Raw genomic sequence first — 22,984 nt, 5'->3', positions numbered from 1 at the left:
GAGAAGAGAAATGGTTAAAGTTTCAGGTCAAAGATCCTTGGTCAGAACTGGGAAGGAGACAAAAGAAGCTTGTTAAACCACGGAGGAAAGAGTGGAGTTTGTCTCTAATATATTAAAGCTGAAGTGACCAAGGGGATAAGCTGTAAACAAGGTCATCAGGTCAATGAGTGAATGGGAGCAGTGAGTGAGAACATAGAGAAAAGAACATTGGGCCAACAGCTGGTGGGGCCTGGGAGAGGGGTCAGGAGGAGCCAATGCTGTAGCCAGTATCTCCTGTAATATCTGAAATCCTAAAGGCATTTGTTAACAGTTTTATGGAAGCACTGAGATGATAAGAAACTCCCACACTCTTATTTTTGGCTTATGTTGACAATAGTGTTCCCATGACCTTGTTATATTATCTCAGTAGTTACATAGTAATTACAAACTATAAAAAGTATTTTGTCAAAATAGATGTGTTGCTGCCAGTTGCATTAAGCTTAAGCAGAAAGAGCTCTGTGAAGCCGCCCTGTAGCCCCTCTCTGCGAATGAAGGCAATGCTGTGAAAAGACTACAAGCTGCTGAACGGGAAGTATGGTGCAGGTTTTTAATCTTGTCACCGAAGGGTATCATATATTTATGATTTTGATGAAAATATATGTGATTTGATTTGTAAGTTTGCAGATGATGCAAAGGATGGTGCAGTTGTGAATAGCAAGGAAGATTGTCAAAGGAATCACCAGGATATAGATTGGTTGGAGTGTAATTAGATACGTGTGAGCTGTTGGATTTTGAGAGATCAAATGCAAGTGGAGAGCAATCAATAAATAGCAAGATGCATTACAGCATTGATGTACAGAGGGATTTTGGGGTGAAAATCCCTGAAAGTTAGCTGAAAGTAGCAAAGAAGGGTTAAGAGGTAAAAAAAGGCATACAACGTACTTACGTTTATTGGTCGATGTATTGAGTATGAGAGTTGGGAAGTCACATTGCAGCTGTATAAAACTTTGGTTAAGTTACATTTGGAGTATTGTGTACAGTTTTGGTCACCACACTATGGAAAGTATGCAGAGGCTTTGGAGAGACTGCTGAAAAGGTTCACCAGGGTGTTGCCTGGATTGGAGTGCATTAGCTGTAAGGATAGGTTGGAAGACTTGGACTGTTTTCTCTGGAACATCTGAGGGTGAGGGGCAAGCTCATAGAAGTATATAACATTTTGAGAGGCATAGACAGGGTAGATAGCCAGATCCTTTTTTCCCAGGATGGAAGTGTCAAATATTAGAGGACGTAGGTTTAAGTTGAGAGAGGGAAATGAAATTATTTTGAGACAGGTTTAGAGAACAATAGGTGTCTAGAATAAGCTGCCAGCAATGTTGATGGTGGCAGATATGATAGAAACATTTAAGAGGTACTTAAACAGAGTTGTTACCAGGTAGGGATGGATGGGTACATACATGCAGGTGGGATGAGATTAATTTGGCTTCATGGTCAGCACTGCATAATGGGCCGAATGGCCTTTTCCTATGCTGTCCTTTGATATGTTACATTTCACATACAACTGTCAAACAACTATCACATTGAATGGCGGTGCTGTCTCGAAGGGCCGAATGGCCTACTCCTGCACCTATTGTCTATTGCCATGTATTACCAAATAATTTTACAGTTTGGGGAATTTTTAATGTAAATCACAGGTATTTAGTATCATAGAGTCGTACAGCATGGAAACAGGGCCTTCACCCCAATTTGTCCAGGCCGACCAAGATGCCCCATTGCAGCTTGTCCCATTTCCCCATGTTTGGCTCATATCCCTCTAAACTTTCCCATCCAAGTGATTTTTAAATGTCGCTATTGTAGCTGCCTCTACTACCATCTCGGGTACAATCCATGTGGCCACCATTCTCTGAGTGTCATAGATTTTCATGTGAAACCAAAAGTTGTGAATATTTAATTCAGAAAAGACGTTTGCGTGGCATTTTAACAGTACAGAATCTAATTTCAAGAAGTAACAGTATTTGCAGTTGTATATCTTTAATGCTCAAATATGTATATTTCACTTCATGTTCATTTTACAATTTCATGTTACCATGTATGTTTTCCACCATAATTTGCATGATTAAAGAATGACAAATTATAGATTTCCCCAATAAATCTTTCTATTCTGTAGTCTATTCTCATTTGTGACTGGAGAGTGACCAGTCAAATGTGGAATATGTTAGAAGATCAACCAGTGTTCTCTGCAAAGATTGTGGCACTTGATGGGGTAGAATTAAATATTTCTGCAGTAAGCATCCGGAAACCTTCTCAAATGTCATGCTTCATATTTAAGCCTAGGGCAGCCTAGGGCAGTGAATCTGGATTATTCACTGGAGTGTTTTTCACCGGACAAGTAATGGCTATTGAATCGGGCTTTATTTGCTCAAAGGCCAGATGCCAACAAGGAATGCATTTACTGCCTTCTCCTGGCAACTTTGGGGAACTGATTGAGAGTTCCTACTTGTAAGGGTTGTGCTCGTTTAGGGTGTCCAGAACATTGAACGAACAATGGTGGAAGAAAGAATGGTATGTAATTGGAAGGAGAATATTATTAACACCATTCATTCTCCCTCGACTTCATCCCGGGACCCTGTCAGTCCTTCCAGGTGAGACAGAAATTCATATGCACCTCCTCTACCTCATCCACTGCATCCGATGTCCCGATGTGGTCTCTTGAACATCGGCGAGACCAAGCATAGACTCAGCGATCATTTTGCTTAACACGTAGACTCATGATCTACACTGCAAAGGTCTCTTCTCATTCCCATACTGACCTTTCTGTCCCCAATTGCCAGAGTGAAGCCACACACAAATTGGAGGAATAGCATCTCATATATCGTTTGGATAATCAAAGGCGGGATTGGTTTATGTGCTTTACTAGGAATGGAATGGAGTGGAAATCACAATCTTCATTGGTTATGTATTGTATGATTATGTGTATCATGTGTCCGCCTCTGGGTCGCACCACCTTAATAGTTATTTGGTAATAATCGTCAACCAAGAAACTTTTTCCAAGTGCAGTATGTGTTGAGCAGTAGGTATAATAGGTATGCAGATCATATTGTGAAATGGACCAACGTTTATTTTATTTATCTTTCAAACTTGCAGTGGCAATGAAAGCTATGAACAAAGTAGCAAGTCACATAAATGAGATGCAGAAATTACATGAAGAATATGGTGCTGTATTTGACCAGCTTATAGCTGAGCAAACGGGAGAGAGGAAAGCGGTAAGGGAATATAATTTTGATATACATTATGTTTATTTTTAATTTTCCAAGTGGCATAAGCTAAGCTTCCTTCCAAGCTGCCTTTACTCACCTAGATTAAGTAATTTCTCCACAAATGACATTGTAGAGACATGGTAATACTAACATTTGCAAAGATGTTTTCATCCGATTCTCCTTTCTTAGCTTCTCTTACATTTTATGCCATTGTCAACTAAGATAGTTCTATTCCTGAATTCAAGAACTACTTTAATGATATCTTAATGTACTAACCTTTCTTTTGATGCTTTTCTACAAAGCAAATGAACAATGAATTTATTCCTTTCTGAATTAGAATGATTCAAAGAACAATTCTTATTATGTGATGTAAATGGATGCACTGGTCTACCTTTTTTATTTACTATGTTTTATAATCAACTATATGGCGAAGATTTTTTTAATTGATTTGGTTTTGTTTGTTACAAGTTCCTAAGAATTCTGATTTATTTTCTTGATGTTGATTAGAAGATGATCCATGTGATTAAGGCTGATTGGAAAAATTACAGAACAATATTTGCACCAATATATTCTGCCTAACTGTCTAACATTGGTGTATTTACAATGTTATGTTAACCAAGGCACGAATAAAGGAACATTTCCAGGATGATTCCCCAATACATGAAAAGGAAGTGTAATCATATCAAACAACTAATTACACTGTTCACGTTAACGATAGTTTAAAAATATTTTTAGTATAAAGTGAAACTAGTTGAATGAGATTAAAGACATCATGACAGATGACAGAAAGGTCGATATGGGAATGGGAAGAGGAGGTAAATGGTTAGCAACCGGGAGTTCCAGTTGGCCTTTGTGGACCGAGCACCCATGTTTGGCGAAATGGGCATCCAGTCTAAGCATAGTCTTGCCGATGTACCGGAGACCGCATCGGGAATACTTGAAGTAGGAGATGCGTTTAGAAATTTTTCTGAAAATGTAAACACATGATAAAAATAACGCATGCCATCAATAGGCAAATTGAGCAACAACTAATAGAATTGTCCCAACCCGAAACCTCATCTATGCATGTTATCCAAACCCGCTGATTAACTCCAGCACTTTGTGCGATTTAAAAAAATTCTATAAAGAGCATCTGCATTTCCTTGTTTCTAATTGTGCAGGTGTTGGGCCCAGGCCAATAAAACCATTCTACAACATTATCTTAGGATAAAGTTCATCCCATTAACCAATAAGTTTTATTGTCTGAAAATAAGCAACTGAATGACTGAGAAGGAGTTCAATTAGAGTGTTTGTATTTAATATCATACACAATATAGAAACAAATAATAAAAAGAGATATGGAGATTGGTTTGTGAGAGGGAATAGATAAGGCAATGGTAAATACTTTCCAAATATTAGAATTTTCAAACCTTAATATCTTAAGCAACAATTCACTCTCCAATGAGTTAACATTTTATTTTTCACCTTTCTGTCAAAACAAGCAGTTTGGTAGATATTCACTGTTATCATATTGTTCAAGTAAACCATATTGATTTTGTTTCCGTACTAGTCTTAACTTTCCATGGCTGGGTAAACTTGACTGGTAATTAATGTTCAAATGTAGCAACTTAATAAAAACAATTTGCAGTTTAAGGATTACATGCAATTTCTACAAACCTAACAATAGAGTACAAACTGGCTAACACAATGTTCACAATCTAGTATCCCTTGCTGGCTGGTAATTAATTGTTGGTCAATTTTGCACATCAATGGCATGCATCATTTTTAATGTGTGCATACCATTTTCAGACAGATTAGTGTTTAACATCGCTCCTTTCAAGGTTAAGTCATAAAATAAAAGGTAAGGCATCTTCAATAACAGCCTTGGATTTATTTACCACACTTTGCAAGTGGTCTAAGAATAAGGGGTAAGCCATTTAGAATGGAGACAAGGAAACACTTTTTCTCACAGACTTGTCTGTGGAATTCTCTGCCTCAGAGGGCAGTGGAGGCCGGTTCTCTGGATACTTTCAAAAGAGAGCTAGATAGGGCTCTTACAGATAGCGCAGTCAGGGGATATGGGGAAAAGGCAGGAACGGGGTACTGATTGGGGATGATCAACCATGATCACATTGAATGGCTCGAAGGGCCAAATGACCTACTCCTGCACCTGTTGTCTATTGTCTGTTGTCTACTTAAATGCATTTTCTCATTCAAATTTGAACTAAGCTAATGAGGTTGCAAAGATATTCCAAAATAGTGTAGAAATAAAGAACTAGAAAATAGTGCAAATCCAGTTTAATGCACTAAAGAATACAAAGAGCGGATCAGGCAGCATCCCCGGAAAAAAAAAATGTATAGGTAACGTTTTGTTTTGAGACCCTATTTCAGACTCCAAAATAATGAATCATTGTCTTATGTGTGGGTGTTATTCAGATGTCTCTGATTTTTACAGGTTGGGGACCTATCAATGGGAGATCTTCTTCTTCATTCGACAATTAGTTGGCTCAATCCACCATCATACTTTGGAAAGTGCAAAAAAGACCCCGAATTGGCAGCTTTTGGTACGGTGTTTATTCAAGCTTTAGAAATGTAAATGAGTGTGATAACCATTGGTGCTATATTTGTATAATATTTGGGGGAAATTGAAAGCAGCAGATAACAACTTGGGCTCCGGAGTGCTAAAAAAAAACTGTTTTACATTTATGTACATTCAGAGCCAGTTTGCATTGATTAATAAGTCACAATGGTTGCAGATACGCAGTTATATGTTTAAAGCACAGCATATTTTCTTTAAATGTTATTTCATGTTCATTGTTTCTAGTGTTCAAAGCTGCAGTTGTTCTTATCTATAAAGATGGTTTTAAACAGAAAAGGAAACTGGTAAGATTTCTATCATGAATACAGTAAATGTTTTACGAGAGACAACATTTTACTTTAGATACATTATTTTGAACAATTAACTATAAAATTAAAATAATTTAAATAGCAACACTTTTGTTTTTGATTTTAAAAACTCGGTTTAGAAATTTCTCACAATAGTGTTGCAAGACAATATACTGGTATCACTAGGTTAAAGAACAATATAGACCCATTAGATAAATGATGGGTTTGGTTTGTTTCACACATTTGTTAATGCCACATTTTAGTGCCATGGTTTGATTCATTTTACGTCCATCAAAAGTTTGGGACTTTTGATCCAAATCCTACTTGTGACCTCATGCACCAATTCACCAAGAACCCAGAATATATCTGGAAGCTATTTCCATAATTTCGAGGCTCACCCAGCCCACAGACCACTCCTAACGCCTTTTCACCTGTTTTCAGCATTATGTAGAAGGAATCGAAAGAGAAAGTACTGAAATTGCAAAGCAGATCTCGCAGCATCATTGGATTTCAAGTCAGCCTTAAACATAAACTCTATTTCTACCTTCCAGATGCTGTCTAATCTGCAGAGTGTTTCCTGCATAGTATGCTTTTATTTTAGGTTTCCAGGTTCACTCATTTTAGTTAACTGCTTTTCATTTAACTTGCAGAGGACACCTCTCTAAGCAGATCCCATGTGGAGCTTGGGCCTTACTTTGGTCAGAGGCTTTAATTCTCAGCTCTCCCTCAGGCCAACCACTTACCCCTAACCTCCCTCCGAACCATGGGAGCAACCAATACTACCCACAGCTCACAATCTGCACCACTCCATATCCTGACCTACCCACACAGCCACTTGGATTATAGACCCTCAATTAGTGATCCCATCTTCTAAATGTCAATCGATGGGTTGGGAGGGAGAGTCATTAACTTGAGAAGAATATTTTCCCATCAGTTATTATATTGCTGGAACAAAGTCTGAATTGATGCAAATCTAGGGAGGTATACCTGCATTAGGGTGGCACAAAGTCTGACATTTGATGACACTTTGTAATGAAAAATGTAACAAATTTTGAACCAAAGATAAAATGAGATCAAAATGTCATAGACTTGCCATTATTTTATGTGGGCATTGAGAAATTCTATCGGTACTGCCATACTTGTTTGGGTTCTAATAAAATATATTAAAAAACTAAGTTATAACTTTAGTTATGAAAGTGTTACCACACGTCTGTATCTCTTTAAGATAATTTTATTTAATTACAGCTGGTCATTAACTACTTGAACATCTGTTGTATAAATCTTCATTTGCTCCTTGTAAAATTGCTATAAATGACGTAATTTATTCCACATGCAATAGGGAAACATTTCCCAGAGGGTGACTGTTTCCGATGATCGTGATCCTTTCCGATTTCGCCATATGATTCCCACACAAGCTTTGCAAATTCGATCAGTAACCTCTACAGGTACAAATGTTTAATTTTTATCTTAATCCACATTTAATAAGATAGTTGAAATGGGTCTCCATGTTGGGAAATGAGCTTCCACAAAACCAGTTTAGCCTTTAATATCCTGTGGTAGAGTGCTGGATTATTGTGCAAACATTTATTGTGGATGCCATTTGCGTTTGTTAATTTAGATTGTATCGCCAGGTCTCTTAAGTTTCCACTAATTGATAATAATTAAATTTACAAGGAAAACTTTGAGAAAACATATTCGTCCCTGCAGAGTTTATCTTTTATTGACATTGTAGAACGTATTTGTAGAGGTATGTTTCCATTACAGAGATAAAGTGGAAACAATTAATTATTAAATCTTAAGATCATCTTATAGAACATAGAACGCACAGCATGTGAACAAGCTCTTCAGTCCACATTGTCTGTGCTGAACATAATGTCAAGTTAAACTCATCTCATCTGCCTGCACATGATCCAAATCCCTCCATTCTCTCCATGTTCCTCTTAATCATGTTATATTGTAGGGATTATTTTTGCTCACTCTAACTTAATTTTCACATGCAGGAATTCTGACTCTCCATATTCTTACAAGTGTTCCACCTGCTTTGGTTGGTATTAAAGTAAAACCTTTTTTTAATAAGCAGTGAACCTTGACAAGTATTTCAGCTAAACTTTTTCAAATGTCCCAATGTTATAGCAGCTGTTATGATCAAAATATGTTGTTCAACTCTTGCACTGTTTTAGGACAGCGGAACGGCACAGCTTGTATAGCAGTTGCCTCAAAAGTTCTTGCAACATGCCTATTGGTAGGTTAATTTGCCATTCCAAATTGCTCCTAGTATGTAGGTAAATGGTGGAATCTAGCAGGAGTTGATGAGAATGTGGGGTTATGAAATGGGATTAATATGGGATTAGTTTTATTTGGCAGAAGGAACTGCAGATGCTGGTTTAAATCAAAGATATACAGCGTTTTGTACAGCTGTAGCATGGTAGCCCATCACTTATACTCAGCATTCTGGCTAATGAAGGCACGCATACCGTGTGCCTTCTTCACTACTCTGTCTACTTGTGCCCCAGTTTTCAGGGAACTAAGTGCTTGTACCGCCGTTGTTTCTCTGTTCAATAACATTCCCCAGGATCCTGCCATTCACTGTTTTGTCCTGGCCTTGTTTAAGTTCCAAAAATACATCACTTTGCACTTGTCCAAGTTAAATTCCATCTGCCATTTTGTTGCCTACTTCCCCCGTTGATCTATATCCTACTGTAAACCTTCTTCTAAATCCACCAGATTAGTAGTTTAGTGTCATCTGCAAATTTACCAACCATGCCATATAAATCATTGATGTATATAAAAAACAAAGAGAACCCAGCACCGATCCCTGTGGCACACCACTGCTCAGAGGCCTCGATCTGAAAAATAATTCTCCACTCCCAACCTGAGCCTCCTCCCATCAAGAAAATTTTGCAACAGGATTTAATGGCCTGTAGGAAGACTGAATAGCAGAAGAATAGAATTGAAGTGATTGTTTTGAACTCTGTTCCAATAATTGTATCAACTACGGCTGATTGGATGGAGAAAACTGATAATTAAATTGCACACCCTCTGGTGGCAATGTAAGGAAATAATTAATACTTTTGTAACTTTGGTAGAATAAATACTTATTTGTTAACTATATTCTTTACCTATATAATAGTATAGAACATTAATTATTTCAAGATCCGAACTGGTTTAATATACTTTCTCATCTATAATGAACTTGTTACAAAATGCATCCTAAGCACTTGGTTATGTACTCATGCGCCCATGTGTAATGTTTGACCACTTTTTTTGACTGAATCCTATTTGTGAATTCTTATAGATTTCTAAAATCCATTGATCAAAGCTCTATTGAAATGAACCTCAAATATACAGATGAATATACAGTAAAACTGCATTCATCCAGCACACTTCGGACTATGGTGATGCTGGATTGTCAAATTTCCTAGTGCATTGGTTGTTAGGAAAATCTTACAGATTAATGAATATTAATATATTTAATTTCAGATGTTACATAGTAGATTAATACCTTTTCCAGTGAGCCTGATATGGTTAACCAGAATGTGCAAATTGGACCCCATGGGTTTATACAGAATGCAGGAACTGAAGCCACAATGTATCAAAGGGAGTATAGGAACTGTGGCCCCTCGTGTGCTAAATTAAGAGTGGGAACTGGAGCTCATTTTACTAAAGGGAAGAGGGAATAAACACCCCGTGAGCCAGCTGCCAAACATCAATATTTCCGAAGAAACGGATAGTGGATTATCAGAATGTTACTGTATTGTGCACTCACAGAGCATAAGGATAGAAAACTCTGGTGTAGAATTCCTAAGAGGCCTAAACCTAATACTGAGACTATACACCCAAGTTCTAAACTCTCCAGCCAGGATAGATACCAACGATAGTCACAAAACGCTGGAGTAACTCAGCAGGACAGGCTGCATCTCTAGATAGAAGGAATGGGTGACAGCTTCTGAAGACTTTGAAGAAGGGTCTCGACCCGAAACATCACCCATTCCTTCTACAACAACAGGAAACATTTCTACTACATCCTGTACCCATATCTTCGGTGCAAATTTCCTTCCAACACAGGATAGATACCACTTACTCATACTTCAGTCGTTTACAAATATAGTGTGAATATTGTCTGGATCTCCTACAGACATTAAAATTAATGGATGAAGGAAGAAAGCTCAGTTGTAGATGTGACATTTCATTTCATAAAAATCTACCAAATCTGTGGCCAACATGACACCATATTGAGAATAGGTAGGTGTGGTTGAAATGAGTTGGAAAACACTGTTTGATTTAATCATTATTTTTTGTGAGTAGATTATTACCTAACAATTCGTTACGGCAAATTTGTTATTGTATTCAAATCCCTTAAGGATTTTTCATTCTTGAGCTTCTTCTAGGCTTGCATCCCAACTAAGCCTCTGATCCTTGTTGTCCATGCTTGCAGCCTCATGCTGCTCCATCATTCATGACAGATTCTCTCAGATGTGTTTGTTTACGATTCGGAATTCCTTAACACTTGACTCCAGCTTAAAAGGTCCCCTTTAAACTAGTTTCTGCGACTCAAACTGGGACACAGGGTCTTCACTTTTCAGATTGTCTTCTTTGTGAAACTTCTTCGATGGAATACCACACTGAAAGATCTACAAATGCAAATTGCTATCGTTTTCATCTAGTTTTTCACAAGAAATGAACTCGATGACAAGCCACTGAGTAAGGCTGCATTCATAAAGTAGGTGGGAAAGGATTAACTCGATCTGATCCGCTGGAAATTCTACCACATCCTGTGCCTCATACAATAGGGTAATGAGTAATATTTCACTGAATGATGATGCTGAACTTAAAAGGATTAAAACCAAGTAGGTTGATAGCAAATCATTGATTTTCCTGAACAAATTGCCATGTTTCAGAGAATCAGGAGAATTTAATTGTTATATCCTCAGAAAACAGAATGAAATTCTTACTTGCAGCAGGAATACATGAACAAAGAGGTTTAAACACTCAGATGGTTATTGGATGCTGACATTGCACAGGCACACAGAAGCAAGCTTGAGAATTTTTGCTAATGTGTAATTATGTGAACAAGATTTAAAATGATTAAATCCCATCGTCATTGTGGTTTAAACTTTATTTTGTATTGTCCTCTATGTCTGTGAAATTGTTTAAAGCTGAGTACCTCCTTCATATGTATAATTCATTATCCTGTGCCTTGATGTGTTTTTATTTGTAGATGCAGAGACTGACTGTGTCTTCGAAGTTGTTCACACTAAATCTGAATCAGAAGGAAGACCAGAGACAACCTTTCACTTCTGCAGCAGGTAGCTATTTACCTAACACCCGATTTGCAGTGTGTGCCAAGAATATAGATTTGATTTTTAATTGTCTTCATGAAATTTACGCTGTTCTGGAAATTTTCAGTACTCCTGAGAACAAGCGGGATTTTACCAAAGCGGTTCAGTCTATTCTTCGTGATAAACAGCGAAGGCAGCTTCTCAAAACTGAAAGCTTGCCTCAATCTCAGCAATACATGCCTTTTGGAGGAAAACGACTATGTGCACTAAAGGGAGCAAGACCAGTTGTGGACCGAGCTGGTAAGCATTCCAGGGTATCTAGCAAGATAAACATTATTAGTAATGCCACATGGCACAGGTGTTGGTGCATTATTCTGTATTTATGAAATTACTTTGGAATGTATCTTTATTCCTTAACTATGTACATCCTGTCACAAACTTATGATACTTTTCTCACGGTTTGTCTTTCTTAGATATTTTATATTGTGACATATACCTTAAAAACACGTAGATAAAACACAAATTGTAGCATTTGACACCAGGATCAAATGCCTAAACTCAAAGGTGATTGTGAAACAGTTCAATTAATTTGCAAAAGAACATGATGAAAATGTGTTTAATGAAACTGCATTCAAAAGCAAAATACTACAAATACTGATAATCTGAATTTAAATGCTGGAACTGCTCAGCAGGCCAGACATTATCTGTGCCTGCACATACTTTGTTCAGATTAAGAGGGCTGACAAGCTATCCCTCTGCACCTGATATTTGTAACTTTTTTTTAAATATTTAGACTCTAGAGATAAAGGATTAAAAATATAGTGAAAATATATTACAATATTAACATGATTAAAATGTTGAAATGAACTAATAAAGTCATTCAAACTCATGAAGAAGAAACTGCAGATGCTGAAATTTTGAGCAAAAAACAAACTGTTAGAGGTTCTCAGAGGGTCAGGCTGCAGCTGTATTTGGGAAATGGGCAGACAATGTATTGGGTTAAAATGTTCAATCTGAAGAGGAGACCCAACCCAAAACATAGTAGGTCCATTTCCTTCCACAGATGCTGCCTGACCCGCTGAGTTCCTCCAGCACTTGGCTTTTTAAATTCTCGCACTTCAGTTTGTCCTTAGGGTGATGACCCCTAACCTGAATGGGTCACCACTGATTTTGCACCTTTTCAGCACAAGGCTGAGGGCAGGATGGACAATGCATCTTACCTCTCTGTTAGTTACATCCCTACTCTGCCGCTGGAGTCATTGGTGAAGCCAGTGGTGTGGCAGGTGTCAGATGCAGGTAGTGCTCATGTTCAACTTCTCCCTTTCAGTAAATATCCACAAAGGTTGGAGAAGCACTGAGGCTCAAACACTTGATAGCTGCTGGATCCCAACAGAAGTACCATCTGCCAGACAGCATGATTCAGGCCAATATCTGATCTTTACAAAATCTGTTGTGCTGAAATGACATTTGGATGAACACTTAGTCATTACCTCTAGTACTTTTTTATTGACATCATTGCTCCATATATTTTACATGAGTTAACATTGTCCTACATGTACAATGATGTCTGAATACACAAAATGATCATCAGCATTATAGTCAAGAGAAAACCCTTGCTTTGTTCAATTCTAAGGACAACTAACGTTTAGGACAAACAGCGTATTTTCAGTTCTGCTTCTGATAATTGCAGCATCTAATTCTAAGCATTCTTATCCCTTTTTAAGTTTCAGTACCTTGCAGAAGCCTTGGTAAAAAAAGACTATCCAGGAACAGATTCACAATTGATGCAGATGACCTGTTTGGACGCAGCCAAAATAATGCGACTTTGCAGTCATCGGTGACCAGCAACGACACTGATCGCTGGGTGGAGGAGCAGTTTGACCTTGCCAAGTATGAGGAACAGGGAGACGTTAAAGAGACCGATATTCTAAGTGACGATGATGAGTATTGCCAGTCGGTGAAAAGTTTGTCATTGTCAAAAGATTTACAAGAGCAGCTAAAAGCAATCAGCTTCACAAAAGATGGACATAACGAGAATGGCAAACTATCCACGAATAGGACACCAGACAGCTCACCATCAAAGATGAGATTTGCTATGAAGCAAAGACCTGCAGCTGGAGCTAATGGCATTGTGGAAAACAATGTAGCAGAAGTAATCTGGGTAAAACGTGAAGACTTCAATTCAATAAAAAAAGAAAATGATGAAAACTAAGATGCAGACATGTTTCTTCACGTATGCCCATCAGGCACATTTAGTGCTGATTCATCATGACATATTAATTACCATGGAGATGATTCCTTTGAATATTTCGATGGATATACACATGGAGGTAGTTGGAATAATTCAGAAGCCAGACTTCCATCCACCTGTATTAAGAATTATATGATTGAACAGACAAAATGATGAACAATTTTTTGACTTCATTCTACACTCCTACAATTTCCTGTACAAAGGGCTTTAATGTATGATATTTATTATCGTGGCAGTGCAAAAATATAATTTCATTTTTAGTTTATATTATGGGTGTTTCACTCAACAAAGCTACTATATCTGTTACAAAATTACTTTGTACCTTTTACAGAAAACTGTGGATTTCATCTATCTCTTTGGGAAATATTATCTGTGCAGAATATGGCAAAATATGGTTACCAATTTGTAATCATGCAGCTTCCACATTGGTGTGAATCAGGTGTTTATATGAACAAATGAAGAGCAGCAGGCTTCGAATAATTAACTTTTACAAACTACCATAGAGAATCATTCTACTACCAATATGTCCAATGGTACTTATATTATTGCTGTATTCATATTTGTACATATTTTCAGGCTTTAATGCACATCAGAAGTTGCCTAATATATTTCTTTTGTAAGCTGGAAGAAATTCTATTTTTATGTTTTTAGGTTCATTGACTTTATGAATTGTAAATGCTCCTCAAACATAATAAAACACATGAAACTAGGAATTCCTTATGCCATTTTGAGTGTTTACTGAACTAGGTTTGCAGATAAATCTATTTGAATGTATTCTGAATAATTGTTTTATTGATTTTAGTATGATGTGTAATGTATGTAATGAATACATTAGGTATGTTGCAAAACTTACCCTCAGCGGTGCTGCAGTTCTGCCGCTGCACGTGTGCGCGACTTTGGCGCCTTTGAGAGGGGGGCAGGTTTAAAACGCGATTTTCTCGAGGGTTTTGAAATCAAAGTTGTTCAGCCTGCTTAGTTGCTGATGAAAAATCGCTGCGAGGTTCGTTCGCTGCAACTATTTTTAAACTAAATTGGGTGATTTAATTGTTATAGTAGATTAAAAATCATCCTCTAAAGTCGCGAACGCCGACAACGGGACGGATCTCATGTAGGGGACAAGGCAAGGTAGGTTGTTTATTTTTACATTTCTTGATCACAGCTTTTGTGTTAAGTCAATGGAAAATCAATAGGGAACAAGATGCTAATTTCCGAGTATGAAAATGGCCATGACTTTTTAATACTGAAGATATGAAAGTGAATTAGGTGTCAAATTAAATTTATTTTTATGCTTTATCTGATGGGATAAATTGCAGACAATTTTTAAAATCTCAAAATTTTGTAACATTGCTAAATACATGAATTGTGTTTTTTTTTTAGCGAATTGACCATCAGTTCCCTTTGCGGAGAATGCCAAGACATTATTAAAAATATTGAGAATGCCAAGAGATTCTTATGCCCCTGCCCCACTTAGGAAACCTGAACGGAAACCTCTAGAGACTTTGTGCCCCACCCAAGGTTTCCGTGCGGTTCCCAGAGGTTTTTGTCAGTACTACCTGCAACCTCAGGGAACTGCACGGAAACCTTGGGTGGGGCGCAAATTCTCCAGAGGTTTCCGTTCAGGTTTCTTAAGTGGGACAGTGGCATAACAGTGTATCAGGAGCAAGAGGATAGCCATGGAAAGAGTGGATCCCATTAGGGAATAAGCAGTTAATCTATAGTGAAGACCGGCGATGTGGTGGCATCCTACATTAATATTTCTCATCTGTATTCGCCAAGGAGAGGGACGGAAGATAGTGAGTTCCGGCATGGGTACATAAATAATCTGAAGCAGGTCAGTATTGAGAAGGAGGAGTGTGAGAAGCCATAGGCTGTCTCAGAGTTAATGAAGCCTCAGGGCTAAATTAGATCTATCCCAGGTTGCTATGGAAAGCAAGGATGGGGATAGCTAGAGCCCTGAGGGTCATTTTTTCATATTTGTAGGGGATGTGTCAGAAGACTTGAGGATAGTTGAATAAAGATCAAGCTCCCACAAAGTGATTAGAATCCATAGTCTTTTATTAGCAACTCTGCAGGGGTAACTCAAAGAGCTTTCATCTCAGCATGCAAAACTAGTCTAACTGAGAGAGAAAGACAGAGAGCTCTCTAATAAACCTGTGGGCTGAGCCACAGTATGAGTGACACTAATCTACAGATAACAAATGTTATTCCTTTATTTACGAAGGGCAGTAGAGATAATCCAGATGGCTGGTGATCGGAAATTTATTTGTAAAGATCCTAACAAATAAGACATATATTTGCTAAGGCAGTAGTTGATTAGTGGATAGTCAACATGGCTTTGTAGGGGAGAAATCTGGCCTGATTCATTTGATTGAGTTTTTTGAAGAGGTAACTGCGAAGATTGATGAAGGAAGAGTGGGAGGCATTGTCTTTACAGGCTTTAATAAGGCATTTGACAAGGTCTTTGGTGTTTTGGTTAAGGAGGTGAAGGCACGTGAAATCCAAAGGAAGCTGGCTAATTGGATCCAAAGTGGCTTGGTGATAGGAGGCAAAGGTTGACTAAAAATCTGTGAGCAGTGGTTTACCGCACTGGGACCCTTATTTTTGTGATTTTATATTAACAAACGGGATGTGAATGTAGGAGGCATAACTAGTTTGCTGAAGGTTGCTGGAGTTGTGGACAGTGAGGTAGGTTGTCTAAGTCTGGAGCAGAATATAGATCAGATGGAAAGTTGGGCTGAACTTTGGAATTTAATCCCTACAAGTGCGAGGTGATGCATTTTGGGAAGTCAAATAGAGATAGGACATATACAGTAAATTGTAGAGTACTAAGGAATGTCCGTGTACCAAGGATGTACCAAGGAACTTTGAGATTCAAGTCCATTATGACTTGAAAGTGGCAACTAGGATAGATAGGGTGACGAATAAAGCATATGGCGTGCATTTCTTTATAGATTGCAGCACAGAATATAAATGTTGGGACATTATTTTGTAACTTTATGAAGCTTTGGTTAGCTCCCACTTGGAGGTATGCTGTTCTGGTCAACACACTATATGAAGCATGTGATTATTCTGAAGAGAGAGCAGAAAAGACTATCCCCGATGTTTCCTCAATTAGTGGACATAACTTATGGGAAGCGATTGTTTGGCCTGGGTTTGCGTTCCCTGAACTGAAGGATGCTGAGGGGTGATTTAATGGAGGTATACAAAAATGCCAGATATATGGATACTCTTGATATTTTTAATGGTAGTGATATCAAAAACAAGAGATGTGGGTTTAAGGTGAAAGTTTTAAAGGAGCTTTGAGAGGCAACTTTTGTTTTTACACGGAGTGGTCGATATTTAGAATGTTCTGCCAGAGTCAGGTACCATCACTATGTTTAAGAGCCATTTAGGCACTTAATGGAAAAGGCATTGAAGGATATGAACCCATACATACAAACAAGTTTGGCGGAAAGACACAAAGTGCTGGTGTAACTCAGCCGGTCAGGCAGCATCTCTGGAGAAAAAGGATAGGTGACAGTTTGGGTTCGGGCCCTTCTATCTTTTGTATGAACCAGCATCTGCAGTTCTTTCTTCAAACAAATTTGGGGAGATGGGCAAAAAAGACATAATAGGACATTGGGCCTGTTTCTCTGCAGCACAACTCTATGATAACTAGGTACTAGATATTTAGGTTTGCTACAACCCCACACTAAACACATAGGATACTGAAGATGGCACATGGCAAGCAAATTTGGGAGGAAATCACTGACCATACTGACTATAAATATAAATCCCTGCTCCCTGCACCAGCCCCTCAAATGACCTATTGTCCAGTACTGACCAGAATCTTGTACTGTTCTTTGGCTGCATAGGTGGTGCCAGAGGACTGAAAAGTAATACAAATAAGTATAAGCCCAGCAAGTTCAGGCTAGTCAGTGGGCCACCTTTTTAAAACTCAGGATTGTTAGTCATCTGAAAGGAAGTGGGTTAACTGATCAAACCAGTATGGTTTTGTTCGGGACAGATTGTGTAACCACTTGGTCAAACGACATAGGTCATTTGAGGGGCTGGTGCAGGGAGCAGGGATTTATATTTATAGACCACTGGAGTCTCTTCTGGGGTAGGGGTGACCCGTACAAAAGGGACGGGTTACATGTTAACTGGAGGGGGAACAACATTCTGGCAGGCAGGTTTGCTCGTGTTACACAGGTGGGTTTAAACTAAATAGGGGGGCGGGAGGGGGGGGGGGGGGGGGGGAAGGAGTTGACAAATTGGGAGTATAAGGATGGAGTTAAAGGGGAAGAGAGTACAGGAAAAGTTACAAAGGACACCCGAATTAATGTGATGGAAAGTTCAAGAAGGGATAAGAGAGTAAGGTCAGGTGAAATAGGAACTGGTGTGAGAGGGGAGATGAATACCGAATTAAGTGTTAGATGTGAATGCGTGAAGAATAAGAAATAAAGTGGATGAGCTTGAGGCTCAGATAGAAATTGTTAAGTATGATGTTGTGGGAATTACAGAGACATGGCTGCAAGAGGATCGGAGCTGGGAACTGAATATTCAGGACTATATGTCCTATCGAAAAGACAGACTGGTGGGTAGAGGGGGCGGGGTGGCTCTGTTGGTAAGGAATGAAATTCAGTCCCTTGCGAGGGGTGACATAGAATCAGAAGATGTAGAGTCATTGTGGATAGAACTGAGAAATTGTACGGGCAAAAAGACCCTGATAGGAGTTGTCTATGGTCCCCCAAACAGTAGCATAGAGATACGGTGCAAGTTGCATCAGGAGTTAAAATTAGCATGCAACAAGTTGAGTGTTGGAGCAAAGAGGTCCTTCTGCAGTTGTACAGGGCTCTGGTGAGACCACATCTGGAGTATTGTGTGCAGTTTTGGTCTCCTAATTTGAGGAAGGACATTCGTGCTATTGAGGGAGTGCAGCGTAGGTTCAAAAGGTTAATTCCCGGGATGGCGGGACTGTGATATGATGAAAGAATAGAGCGACTGGGCTTGTACTCACTGGAATTTAGAAGGATGAAAGGAAATCTTGTAGAAACATATCAAATTATTAAGGGATTGGACACGCTAGATGCAGGAAACATGTTCCCGATGTTGGGGGAGTCCAGAACCAGGGGACACAGTTTAAGAATAAGGGGTAGGCCATTTAGAACTGAGATGAGGAAAAACTTTTTCACACAGAGAGTTGTAAATTTGTGGAATTCTCTGCCTCAGAAGGCAGTGGTTTACTGGATGTATTCAGAAGAGAGTTAGATAGAGCTCTTAAGGCTAGCGGAATAAAGGGGTATGGGGAGAAGGAAGGAAAGTGGATGATCAACCATCATCACATTGAATGGCGGTGCTGGCTCGAAGGGCCGAATTTGCCTACTTCTGCACCTATTGTTTATGTACCTATTTGATAAGGTCATCGATAGAGTTATGTAGTCATACATATGTATATAGACTTTCAGAAAGCTTTTGATAAAGCTTTATCAGCCAAATGGCACTAAAGGTTGATAGTATGCATACAAAGTTTGTTGAGTAACAGGCAATAGACAAAAACACATTGTGACATTTTTTTTTAATGAGTAGATAGTGGTAATAGGCTGGTAGAATGGGCAGATGCCTGGCAAATCCAGTTGAATCTGGGAAATGTGAGGTGATTATTTCTGTTGTAAGATTGAGGAGAACAAAATAGAGTGAAGGATACTTCTAAATGGAGTGCAGGAGAGGAGGGACATGAAGAATGTATACCGAAGTAATAAAAGCGGCATGGTCGGTTGAGAGAGTGGTTAATAGCACCTAGACGATTCTTGGCTTTATCAATATAAACAATTGTACAAGCTCAATTTGCTCTATTGCAACATAAGGGGTACATGAAGGCATGACGATGTGTGAAAATGGTTCTCGAAATGAGGACCAGTTCCATGAAAAGACTGGCTGGCATTGTTTTCTTTGGAGATGAGAAGTTGAAGCAAGATTTGATAGAGATATGTAAAATGATGAAGAGTCTTAACAGATTGGATGGTCAAGGTGTCTTCCTCTGACTGGAGGATTAGATGTAACAGGTATAAAATAAAGAGGGCAATGTAATTACACAGCATATGGTTAGAATCTCAAAAGCTCGGGATGTGGTGGGGAGTAGGTTCCATTGTGTCCTTCAAAGAGAAAATCAATATTGGGAGAAAAAATTACAAGGCTTCAGAGATGGGGCTGGTAGTCGAAACTAGGTTTGGTCTAGTAGAAGGATGTAGTGAGCACGATGGGACAAATAATCTCCTTCTATGCTGTAAACCTGAGATCCAAGAAGAATTCTACTAGGAATATCACGTCTTCATTTCAAGAGCGCCTGTGGAAAGTATCTCTCAAGGGCACGTAAATAAAAGATTTTTAAAATGTATACTGGTGTTTAAATGTACTATCTTATTCATTTCTGTACATGTAAGTATGCTTTTCTTCTAACACATGTGAACATTATAACCAGAGCCTCTGTTATCTTGTTTGCATTAGAGATACTGTTATTTCAACTGCAGGATGCCCTTGTGCATTTCTTGAAGGAATCTACCAAGGATCAACAGATATGCAGCTACAATCGATATACAGAAACAATCTTCAAGAAATGTGACTACGGTTCATTGATATACAGCAACTATCCCATGGGTCTTTCATTTTCTACCTAAATCAGAGCGTTCCGTGTGCCAGTGAGTGCCAGGTAGTCAGCTGGTCATCCTGGTTGGGTCTGCTCTCGATGACAATATTTAACTTACTACCAACAAATATTAAAATGTGGCTGCTTTATGAAATTTGATAAGCCTCTGCCAAATCAATATGTAACACATTCAAACAGAACACGCCATCCTACAATTTGCAGTCGTCTCATTGCCAGTGCTTGTTTGAAGCACTAAAACCATTCCTGGCTTTTGAGCTTGTTTCTCATTTCCACAAAATCAACTGGAGGTCATCATCAATGGATAAACAGCAATAAATTCTACTTTCTAGAAAGTCTACAGCATGTTGCTCCAACACAGAATAGAACATTGATAGCATGGTCAACGCTCACTTTGTCAGAGTGGAATTGGTGAGGTTCAGAGATGAAAGTTTGAAGCCACAAGACAGATGTTGGAAAATGACGCGCAAGGAGAATAGAAGAAGAGAATTTAAGATTGATAACCTATTTGTTAACCCACTCATGCAAATTCTACAATTCCCATATTATAACAGTAATTACATTTCCAAAATGTGTTTGCAAGAGACCTGGGCTACCCTGTGGTAATGAACGTTTTTATATGTAATTGCAAATTGCCCTTTTTTAATGAGAAGTAAATAATTGGTCATCAAAACCTCAATTGTATCGTTGCAAAAAGCAAAGATGAAATATTGTGGATGTGCTAAATATACAAATGCTGAATATAATCACCAAATCGAATATCCCCCATGGAGACAGAAACTGAGTTAAATATTTAGTTTTCTGTCCTGCCTTTCAATAATGTCAAAACAATCTTGTGCATCATCCTCACTATTTTTAAAGTCCCATAAACATTTTGATCTTTGGCTGTCAGATTCTCTTGGGTAACAGTGCACTATGTAACTTCTTGCCCACGTCCATGTTATTGACTAATTGCCTGGCAATTGCAACCTCAGCAGCCGGTTCTCAAAGGCAACCAACTGCACTCGCCCAGTGGAGTAGTGCAGTCTCAAGAATGGAAACTGCAATGATGGAAAAAGCTAGGGAGTGTTCCCAAGGACACAGGGGAATCTAGACAGGCTGGCAGAGTAGTACTTGCAGGTGGCACGTTTTTTTGTGCAAAGTGGCGGCATGGACCCTCCATGTACTTTGTCTACATGGCATCATTTCTGGCAGAAGATTATCAGAGAGAACTGTTTTCAGAAAAATATACCACATGAGACCAGTCTAAGTTGGCAATGCTTGCAAATTATTTGCCCTATTCGTTTGGGTAAAGGAAAAGTAGATGAAGTATGGAGCTTAGATGACCTCCCTAATACAGAAATGTGCAGCAAACTGATATGACAGAACTGCAGCAGCAGCCTGGACTTGTTCTGAAGCTATGAAGTTAAAACTGATCATGACTTCAACCTCCATGAGCAATGTTACTCAAGGACATGTGTGAGCCTGAATATGAGGTTGCAGGAGGTCAGAGACACAAGTAGGACAGTCTTGGAGAACTCTAGGCTTCATAGACTTTGCTGCTCAGTGAAAGCTAAGTATTAGCATCCAAAGCTGGATATTTTTACAGGCGATGAGCCTTTCTATGTCTCTTCCCACATGGTTCCTGTGGCATCCATGAAGCATCTGCACACCATCCAGCAGAAAAGGTGCTCTGGGATATTGGTCTTTGTTGCAGGAAATTAGTTGATGATGCAAGATAGGTTTTGTCTTAAGTGTGAGCAGTGGGTAACAAGGAATGAGACCAGAATGTTATATCCGCACGGGCCCCAACTATGCCTGCTTCTTTGTTTGATACGTTGAACAATCCCTGTTCCAAGTGTACACTGGCCCTATCCACAAACTCAATCTCCGTTACATTGACGACTGCATCGGTGCTACCTCCTGCATCCATGCAGAACTCATGGACTTTAACTTCACAACCAATTTCCATCCTGCACTCAAATTTACTTGTACCATCTCTGACACCTCCCTAACCTTTCTTGATCTCACAGTCTGCAACACAGGAAATAGACTATTTACTGATGTCTATTACAAAACCTCTGACTCCCACAACTATCTTGACTACACTTCTTCCCACCCTGCTTCCTGCAAAGACTCTGTCCCCTACGCCCAATTCCTCTGTCTACGCCACATCTGTGACCAAGATGAGGTGTTCCATACCAAGACATCCAAGATGTCCTAATTCTTTAGGGAATGTGGGATCCCATCTCCCCCTAGATGAGGCCCTCACTCCTGTCTCCTCGGAACCCCGCAGCTCCGTCTTTGCTCCCCTCCCCCGAGTCCTTACCTTTCACCCCATTAGCCGTCGCATACTACACAAATTTTAACGAAATTTTTGCTGCCTCCAAGAGGATCCCACTACTAGCCACATCTTCCCATCTCCACCCCTTTCCACCTTCCACAGAGACCATTCCCTCCGCAACTCCCTGGTTAAGTCATCCCAAACCACCCCCTTCCCAAGTACTTTCCCCAGCAAACTCAGAAGATGCAACACCTGTCCTTATACCTCCTCCTTCGACTGTCCAGGGACCCCGACTGTCCTTTCAAGTTAGGTAGAGGTTCACTTACACCTCCTCCAACCTCATCTATTGAATCCGTTGTTCAAGATGTGGGCTCTTATACATCAGCGATGCCAAACGTACACTGGGCGATCGTTTCACTGAACTCCTTCGTTCAGTCCGCCTGAACCTAC

General features: G+C 39.1%; 1 protein-coding gene across 4 annotated transcripts in view; it reads left to right on the top strand.

Moving 5' to 3' along the window:
* Nucleotides 1–14,340, top strand: part of tiam1a (TIAM Rac1 associated GEF 1a) — a 236,524-nt gene extending 222,184 nt beyond the window's left edge. For all 4 annotated transcript variants that reach the window (XM_055644487.1, XM_055644490.1, XM_055644488.1 and 1 more), the window contains 7 exons: nucleotides 3,121–3,239; nucleotides 5,668–5,776; nucleotides 6,037–6,095; nucleotides 7,438–7,543; nucleotides 11,317–11,404; nucleotides 11,505–11,677; nucleotides 13,102–14,340. In XM_055644487.1, the coding sequence (XP_055500462.1) occupies nucleotides 3,121–3,239; nucleotides 5,668–5,776; nucleotides 6,037–6,095; nucleotides 7,438–7,543; nucleotides 11,317–11,404; nucleotides 11,505–11,677; nucleotides 13,102–13,589 (1,142 nt within the window). In that variant the 3' untranslated portion in view covers nucleotides 13,590–14,340. The remainder of the gene's footprint in view (nucleotides 1–3,120; nucleotides 3,240–5,667; nucleotides 5,777–6,036; nucleotides 6,096–7,437; nucleotides 7,544–11,316; nucleotides 11,405–11,504; nucleotides 11,678–13,101) is intronic.
* The last annotated feature ends 8,644 nt before the right edge of the window (nucleotides 14,341–22,984 follow it).

This window comes from Leucoraja erinacea, chromosome 13 (genome assembly GCF_028641065.1).
Source record: "Leucoraja erinacea ecotype New England chromosome 13, Leri_hhj_1, whole genome shotgun sequence".
Classification (NCBI taxonomy): Eukaryota; Metazoa; Chordata; class Chondrichthyes; order Rajiformes; family Rajidae; genus Leucoraja; species Leucoraja erinaceus.
The sequence above is the reverse complement of the archived record's forward strand: the minus strand, read 5'-3'. Positions and strand labels throughout refer to the sequence as shown.